This window comes from Pyrus communis, chromosome 15 (assembly GCF_041283825.1).
Source record: "Pyrus communis isolate YQ-2024b chromosome 15, ASM4128382v1, whole genome shotgun sequence".
Taxonomy (NCBI): domain Eukaryota; kingdom Viridiplantae; phylum Streptophyta; class Magnoliopsida; order Rosales; family Rosaceae; genus Pyrus; species Pyrus communis.
The window spans coordinates 32,826,238-32,835,240 of record NC_142579.1 but is presented as its reverse complement, the minus strand read 5'-3'; the positions used below and the strand labels follow the sequence as shown (position 1 = coordinate 32,835,240).

At 41.7% G+C, this 9,003-nt stretch overlaps 1 protein-coding gene and 1 pseudogene across 2 annotated transcripts; both read left to right on the top strand.

Moving 5' to 3' along the window:
* The first annotated feature begins 729 nt into the window (after positions 1 to 729).
* On the top strand, positions 730 to 2,546 carry LOC137728978 (calcium uptake protein, mitochondrial-like; annotated as a pseudogene). The gene is made up of 6 exons (XR_011067951.2): positions 730 to 813; positions 934 to 1,094; positions 1,256 to 1,339; positions 1,444 to 1,614; positions 1,718 to 2,014; positions 2,120 to 2,546. The product of XR_011067951.2 is annotated as a calcium uptake protein, mitochondrial-like (transcript).
* Positions 2,547 to 5,122: 2,576 nt separating this feature from the next.
* Positions 5,123 to 8,962, top strand: NUB1 (ubiquitin-associated (UBA)/TS-N domain-containing protein). The gene is made up of 11 exons (XM_068474760.2): positions 5,123 to 5,517; positions 6,059 to 6,181; positions 6,307 to 6,403; positions 6,622 to 6,657; positions 6,806 to 6,993; positions 7,084 to 7,186; positions 7,452 to 7,633; positions 7,712 to 7,789; positions 7,896 to 7,998; positions 8,079 to 8,172; positions 8,323 to 8,962. The coding sequence occupies exons 1-11, from the start codon at positions 5,213 to 5,215 to the stop codon at positions 8,709 to 8,711; spliced, it is 1,698 nt and encodes a 565-aa protein (XP_068330861.1). The 5' UTR covers positions 5,123 to 5,212; the 3' UTR covers positions 8,712 to 8,962.
* The last annotated feature ends 41 nt before the right edge of the window (positions 8,963 to 9,003 follow it).

The window sequence follows — 9,003 nt, the reverse complement described above, 5'->3', positions numbered from 1 at the left end:
TCTCTCTCACCGGCGATGCCTATGCTTCTTCTTTATTGCTAGGATTTCCATCATTTGCAGTCTCCAGCGAAGGAGACAAGGGCTAGGCACCGAACATGTTCTCGGTGTCTCCACCCGTCATTAGTAATCTCGACCCGCTTTTCCTAATACTCTGTATTTTTTCGTCTCTAAACTTCGAATCTAAACTTCCACTAGCTCGCCATTTATACGTCACAAGCCATAACCCTAAAGCCATAGATTCATGGTATGTTTACTAGGGCATCTTCGAGGGAATCCTCACGGTCCATCCATCGGTTTCTTTCGGATGTTAAAACGCCTCAGCTCTCGTCCTCCGTTCAACAATCGCAACCCTTGTTCTCGGTCTCTCCGTCACCATCTTCTTCTTCTTCTTCTTCTCTCAGCTCATGGGTTGGCATATATATTTGCCTATGGTGGCAGTCATAAAGGTAGATCTCCGATAAAACTTTTGATTTATTGCTGAGATCCATTTGTTCGGGGGTTCTGATTCTCGGGACCAGCCTAAGGTTTTCGTATTCGTCTTCTTCTCTGGATCCGAATTCCTACGTGTATTACGCCGATAATTATCCAAAAGAAGCGGCAGCATGGGCAATCGGCGAAGATCCTAAAGAAACTCAGTTCTCTCTTTGATGGTACCTTGTTTGTTTCATTGTTTTTCTTCAACTTAACCGTATATCGTGTTTTCTGAGGTTTCTTTAATGTTTTACACTGATGGATCTCGTCTCAGTTTCATACAGGAGAAGGAAATTCTTCACGTATGAAAGGCGGCTCCGAGATCAAAGTCCTTCGGAGAAGGTATGGATCATGCACTTAGAAAGTTGATTTTTACGAAGTTGTTATTATGTTTGTGTGATGATTTTTGTGGTTGCAAACACTACATGTTTGTGTTTTGTGTTGTGTGCTTGTGGTTTTCAGTTATTCGAGTACTTTGCACCGGTTAAAAACCCCAACGGAGAGGCGCTTATGACGCCAACAGACTTGATGAGAGCGGTGGTTCCTGTATTTCCTCCCTCAGAATCAACCCGCGTTAAGAGAGGGGTCTCTGAGAGGGGAGAAGGTTCCCGGCGAGCTGCAGTGTGTTCCTTCCAAATTCTTTATGCTTTTCGATACTGACGGAGATGGCCTGATTTCCTTTTAGAGTGAGTATTATTAGATCTTGATACTACAATGACTCTAGTCTAGTTGAAATTTGTTAAGATCTAAAAACAACGTACATGTTCCTTCTTGATACGATCAGGTTCATCTTTTTCGTCACACTTCTCAGCATCCCTGAACCGAGTTTTACAATTGCATTTAAAATGTTTGATCTCGACAACAGTGGGTGGGTTTACATTGCTCTCGTCTTCGCCATCAAGCTATAAGTTAGAAACTTTCATTCATGTATTGCTGACGGAAAGCTTAACTTGTTACATTTGTGATTTACAGAGACATTGATAGGCAGGAGTTTAATAAAGTCATGGCCTTGATGCGATCTCAAAGTAAACAGAACATCGAAGGCCACAGGCTCAAGGTTTCTGTCGAAGACAGAGGACTACTCGAGTACTTCTGTCGAAACTTGAAAGATTCGTTCAGTTTTTCCGTGATTTACACGAAGAAGTATGCGATCTTTTTTCAGGGTTTGTGATTTTATCATACTATTTTTTCAGTCAGCTGATCATTTTCCTGTTTCTTTTTCTTCCTCTGTTTTCGAATTTGAAAGATTATGCGATTGGAGTTTGTTCACTACGACTACAAAGCACAAGGAAACATGTTGGCCAAAGATTTCGCGGTGTCCTTGGTTGCATATGCTGACAGCAGTGACATAAACAAGTTGCTTGATCGGGTGGACAAAATTGAGAACATCACACGTCTTAAGGACGTAAGAATCCCATACAAGGAATTCAAAGACTTCGCAGAGCTGCGTAAGAACTTGCAGTCCTTCTCTCTGGCTCTTTTCAGTTATGGAGAAGTTAACAGGGTGTTGACGAAAACTGATCTCCAGAAAGCTGCTTCCCAAGTACACATCTGATCTGTTATTGTTAGTGCTAGCTAAGCTTATTTGATCATTAACTAGTATTTAGTAGCTTATTACACCAATGTTTGATTACTTTTATTTATACAGGTACGTGGCATCTCTGTTTCTACTAATGTGCTTGACATAATATTCCATGTATTCGAAGCAAATGGCGACCGGGATTTAAGCTCAAATGAGTATGTACGAGTTTTACAAAGACGGGGAGGCGAAATCCAAGAGACAGGCTTACGGGGACTCCTATCTTGCTGGTTAAACTGTTCCTGTAAAGCTTTTGGTCAGAACAACTAAAGCTTTAGTTTCTAAGATCATACCTAAATTACCTTCGACTCACATAACCAAACGTTGTTTTACGGCTCTAATCCAGGGGTGGAGTCGAAAATATGTAATTACCAAACCTGGGTGGTTATGTGACTTAAGAATTAAACGTCACAGCAGGCTGATATTACCAATTTTTGTAACCCTATATTAACCATTACAACGTCTAACTAATACATAAGTGCAGATCTTCTTCGTTAATTTGTGTACCAATATTTTCTGTTAAATACAGATAGTAGTCTGAAAATGGTGCCAATTCTGCGCAACTAAAACGCATATAAGAATCACAAAATCTAATCTGCATATCACCATAGCTACTTAACATCATAAACAAGATAGGAATCGTAAAATTCAATCTGCAGATCATCATGGATGCTTAGCATCACAAACAAGAGAAAAATCGCAAAATCTAATCCTCAGATCATCAAAGATACTAGCATCATAAACTCAATAAGAATATCACCAGAATATATGGAAAGAAATTTGATTGAACAAACACATTCAGTGCCGAAATGATATACAACTTGAAGTTGGAGCCTTGACATTTATGGTTTCATTGGCTATTTACATACAAAAATACATGCATAAATGCAGTGAAAGCAGACCATATCAAGACTCCAATTGATCCGAAAAATTCTCTCAAAAACCTAAGATGCACTGCTAATCGATCATAGCAACTAAGAGCAACTACAAGGCAACAAAAGAATTCATCTTCTGAGGCTTACCCGGCTCAAGTGCATGGCGAGTACATCCCTCATCCGCTCGCCACTCTCGTTCACTTGTCCATCGAAAACAGGAAGCTCCTCCTCCTTTAAGCCTTTCACATTGTCATCTGGCATCGGTTCGCTACACTTGATCAGAAAGTTATGCAGCAGACACCCTGTAACAACCACAAAAGGCAGAAACTCCACACACTCTTCCTTCCACTGCCTAGCCAGGAGCTGCCACCGAGACCGAACTCTCCCAAATGCCGTGCCAACCAACCCCATTGCGCGAGTATGCACCGAATTGAACGCCTTCTCCATCGAACTGAAGCTATCCGCCTCGTCCGACCTTACATAAGGTGTTAGAAGCCATGGCAATAGAGGGAAGCAAGAGTCCCCCAATATGTACTGAGGAATGGAATTCCCATTCCCAAGCTCAAAAGCAGGACCATTGAGCAAGTCCCTGGACTCCTCCACACCCAAATACAGCTTACTCTGCCGGAAAATCGATTCGGGTTTCATGGTGCTCGGCCACCCGGCGGACACATCGAGGAACCTCCCCTCAGAGTCCACCGCTGCCTGAACCAACAATGACCCATTTGCCCCCAGCACTTCACCACCAACCCCAAATCTCGAAAACCCTAAAACCCCACAGCAATTAGGCAGCGAAATCCACCTGAACGCCGCCGATACCCGGGATATATCTGACCGGAATTCGAACAAGTTCCCCAATTGATCGTTCACCGCCTTACATACGGCGTAAAATGCGCGGCAGGCCTCCATGGAGTCGAGCCCGAACCGCCTTCCCACAGCCTTGTAGCTCGCACCGTGGGCCAAGCGGTAAATCGCGGCGGCGAGGACGAAATTGGGGGGGATTGAAGGGACTGTGGACTTGAGAAATGGGGAGAGCAGGGAGAGGAGAACGGAGAAGGAGTGTTCAGACATGCGGAACGTCTGGGACCAGTGGGAGTCGAAGTCTCCGCCGGCGGCGGTGGCGGAGAGAAAGCGGCTGAACCAGCATTCTAGCGGCGTCGGCGGAGGGCGTAATGGTGGTTGCGGTGGTGGGTTGGGGAAGCAGAGGAGGGTGGAAAGGGAGGTGGAGGCGGATGAAAGGAGGGATTCTAGGGTTAGGGTTTGGGCGGGAAGGAGGAGGAGGTCGTTCTGGGAGAGGAAGGAGTGGGCCAGTGACGTGGCGGCGGTTACGAGGCTGCCGAGGTGGTGTTGATTGAGGGGCTTGTTGTTGTTGTTGTGGGTTTGGTTTTGTTTCTTGTTTCTGCCCTTGCCTTTGGTGGTGCTCTTGGCTGCGCCTATGCCGCCTCCGCCGCCGGCAGCCATTGGTGGTGGGATTTCGATTACTAACGAGTCAGATGTTGGCACGCAGTGTGACTGTTTTGGGCCAAGTATACGGACTGCTGGTTACTTTCCTTTGCTTTTTGGTCCTTTAGAAAGTAACATTTTCTAAAGTAGACTTTCTATAATGGCCACTTTACTTTTGCTATATTTAGAATTTGGAATTAAGCTGCTTGTTCACGAAGTCATGACTCATTGACTCATAATACCATCTTACTGTGGGGAGATTCTCTCATGTAACACATGCGTTTATTATGCCACGATTGTTCAGTGGATGAATAATATATTTTTTAAATACCTGGTAATTGTTTATTAGTAGTTCACGTTACGAAAATTAAAATTTGATTGCATGAGAAAAAAATTTCATTATTCTGATAAAAAGAAAAATTATTGTCTCATTTTCAGGAAAAAAAAGGTCATAACATATTGGTTCGAACAAAGATTAAAAACTCTCTCCCTTCCCTAATATAACTAAATAATATTACTTGTAAGAAAGAATTTGTTTGAATATAGTTATTATAAATCGATACTCAATTCGTCGAATTTGTAAAGTACTATTATCCTAATTTAATTTTTCTAACATTACTCTAGTAAATTAACAACAAAAAAAGGGGCTTTTTCTTTTTCCTCAAGATAAAGACTCGAATTAGATTAGACTGTGCGCTCCGACGCAGCGCGGTGGAAAGTTTAATCCTTGATCACCACGAAATTCTCTCTCTCCCCTCTATATATATATATTGTTATTAACCCGTAGTCTCCGTCTTCTTCCTCGATACCCCACACGACAATCAGTCCTCTCACTTAGTCTCTCATGGCGTCGAAGCTGAAGATTGCAGGGACATGGGCGGGCGTGCTGGAGGTTGAATTGGAGAATTGGACCGTGCCCATGTTGAGAGACGAAGTTGCAAAGCGATCAAACTGCGACCGCAATTCGATCAATCTGATTTGTGCCGGCAGGGTCTTGAAAGACGGCGGCGGCGATGAGAAGCTCGCCCAAGTGGGTATCAAAAACAACGCCAAGATTCTTGCCAGTCGGGTGTGCGTGGAGGAGGGTAAGTCGTTGAAGGAGGAGTTGATGGCTGAGGAGGAACGCTCTCGAAGATTGACTCGAGTCAAGTGAGTATTTCTCTTGAATTTTTTTAATTTTGATGAAAGCACTGGTTTTTGGCGAAGAATGTAATTTATAGGAATTAATTTGGTGTTAGAATCCGTTCAATTTTGATGGGTTTTTAGTTTGTATGTCTATGGTTTGCTGTTTGGGTGTTTGTTGTTCATGAACTGTGTATTTCGTGTTTTTGATTTCGGATTGAGTGAGAAAATCGTATTGGAATTTGATTGATGTTATTATCTTACGCACAATTGAGGGACTATGATTTTGGAGCTGAATTCAAGCATTTGGAGCTTGATTCACGAGAGTGCGGAGTTGGACCTAAAAAAATAGTGAATACTCTTGAGCTTTTGGTTGAGGGAGAGTGGAACTGTTTCCAATAAGGAAGTCGTGGACTTAGTGATCCTATATTTTCTTCCTTTGATAATGGTCCCAAATTGTTCAGATGTATATCAGTGGGCATGTGCACATTTAACGTGTTCAGTTTTATTGATTTGTTTATGTCTATATTTAAGTTTTAACTTGATTGTACATATATTAACTCTACAGGGCAGCTGCCACTGCATTGGCCAAGAGACATGCAGATGGATCATTGCCAATTGAAGACTTCAATATAGTTCTTGAAGATCAAAGTGGAAAGAAAGTAGAGTTGGGATCCGAGACTGATCAGAGGTATGATAGATAGTTAGGTTTCAATACTTTTCATAGTGCAATTGGATGTCCACACTTAATTCCTTTTATGAGAAGTTGAAGAGTATACAGTTGCGTTCTAAGTTTGAAGATTTGTCATTCGACAGGGCAATTATGATGGGCCTGATGCTTCATACGAATGCAAAGCAACTAATTCAAGGACAAAATTACAAAGACGCGTTAGAAGTGCTTACCATGGGAGAGGTCAGTTTCTGCCTTAAACTCGGGATAATATTTTGATTTGATGACCTTGAAGGGAATTTCACATTTTTTTATAGCTTGCACCTTGCCAGTGCTAGTTATATCAGTTTCAGACATGTTTGTATGTGAAGTAAATTATCATAAATTGAAATATTCAGTCAGGAAATATTATGTGCCTAAACGTGTTGCTTAACCCATGTGTGCTTATTTCATTCTTGTAGGAGGCTTTCTCTCTTTGTGACCCGAAGGTTATTGAGGTGAGTGAGCCATGCTGAAAGATTTTTATCACTTTGAGCCATATTATTGTGACTTGCCCTCCCTGTAACTTTGACCGTTAAACTACATCAAAATTTGTGCCTCCTTAGATATACTACTATGTCTGTTTGACTCCATGCTTGCTTTCAGCTTGTTGACAATCCTCCTATACTCCAAATCGATATGGTTTGGTGCTATTTCATGCTCCGAGATATCAGCTGGCTTGCAGTGGCAGGAGTTCGCCTTGAAAAAGCCAGAAAAGGTATTGAGAGAGCTCATGGAAAGGACTCTTCTCGTGTCAGACTCCTTCAGGGAGGTCGCTATCCAGAGCTTGCACTGTAAGTATTTTACTGCTACCTGTATTTTACCTAAATGTACCTTGCTTGGGAGAATTTTGGTCTAATCACTTTTTCATTTTCTGGTCATAGATATTTGAGACTGGAGCTACTGGAAGGGGTGGTTGCGTATCATAGTGGCCAGTACGATAAATCAAGGAAGGTGCTGACTTCTGCACAAGAAAAATTCACCAAGGTTAGTTGACTTCTTGTGGAATTCTGCATTCATTAGTTGCACTGAAATTTGCAATCGAATTTTTCTGAACTACCACCATGTTTCACATTACATATTCCAAATGATTGAATTTGAAAAAAGAACAGAAATTATTTTAACCTCCACAAAATTCATATGCTTGTATTCATTTTTCTTGGTGATTCTAGTAGTTTTAACAGAACCCTAGTAACCTACCATCTCTACATTGCAACTTCAACTTGAGTACATTTTCGATTGTTGATTGCAGCTACAAGTGCCAGATGAAGCTCTATCACTTGTTATGAGCATGGGATTTAAAGAACGAGATTCTAAAAGGGCATTGCGGATGAGCAATCAAGATGTATCTAGTGCTGTTGATTTTCTTGTTGAGCAGAAGACAAAGAGAGCCCAAAAACGGGAAGAAGATATTCAGCGACAAAATGAAATTATGTGAGTGTCTTATGAAATAGATTTTTTTTTTCTTCTAGTTCTCTGTTTGCAGTGTTACTTAGACCAAGAAATTGGCAGGGAGCAAAAGAAGTATGGGACAACGCCATTGAAGAAAGCTGTGGATATCGAGAAATTGAACCAATTGGTCTCCATTGGGTAAGCAAGCCAAGACTTGTTCATCAGTTTTCAATTTAAAGTTCAATCTTGCATACAAATTCTGGGGTCCGTGTTCAGTCATTATAAAAGTTGCTTGAATTTGCAGTTTTGAGAAGGAGCTTGCTGCTGAATCACTTAGAAGAAACGAGAATGATGCTGAGAAGGCATTGGATGATTTGACAAATCCAGAAGTTAATTCTTCCATACAGGTCCATTGCGTTCTCTATAAAAAGATTTAACTGAAATTTATTTAGACTCTTTAACATTACTAACTTTGTCCGACCTGTAGGTATACATTGAATCAAAGCAAAGGAAACGACAGCGCCAAGCAATTGATTCTTCAATTGAATCACTTGTAGGCATGGGGTTTGAAAGATCAAGAGGTACTTGTTAGCAAAATACCAATCAAATCTAAGAATATACATTATAGATATCAGAAACTAATGCTCAATTTATAATAGCAAGAACGTGGTTCAGAAGTAACAAATTTATGAGGCACCTAGCTAGGCTCTAATGTTTACCTTTGTATGCAGTGATTGACGCTTTTCAGGCTGCTGGTGCTGGGGCAACACTGGAGCAAGCATTGCGTCAGTTGCTCGCAGGAAATGCAACAGACCCCACGAATGCTGCCAACAACCAGTCTCAGGCGATCCCCACAGCTGCTGCTGACAACAATATCCCTGCTGATGCTGCTAATGATATTGTGAATTCTCTTGTTTCAAGGCTAGATAATGCTGATCAAAATGGCGAAGCTGGAGGTCCTTCAGCTACTAGTGAAGAACGTGATGCAGAAATGGAAGATGCACTCGCTGGAGAACTTGCACAAGGAGATGCATTCTCGGACTATGACCTTGAAGTTACTGAAGAAGGTGTGGCCATAAGCGAGTATTTGGCTCTGCTGGACTCGACAGGCAGAGAGTGAAAGAGCATCGCCGTCCCAATGACAAGATCCCAACTCTAAGAATAACGCAAAAGGAAATCATTGTGTGTGATTGTATATATGAAAACAAAGTAGGTGATCGACTTAGGTTTGGTGAATGGTGATTGCATTGCAGTTGCCTTTACAGTTACCATTGGCATTCCAGACGATCAATGTTGCTCTCTCTGTCGTTTATCCTCACGGCATCTCTTACTGTTTTTGGCATTAATATAAACAGCTCGTTTTGTTTACAACCGAATCGTCGTCAATGCAATACATGTTTTTGTCTTAACAT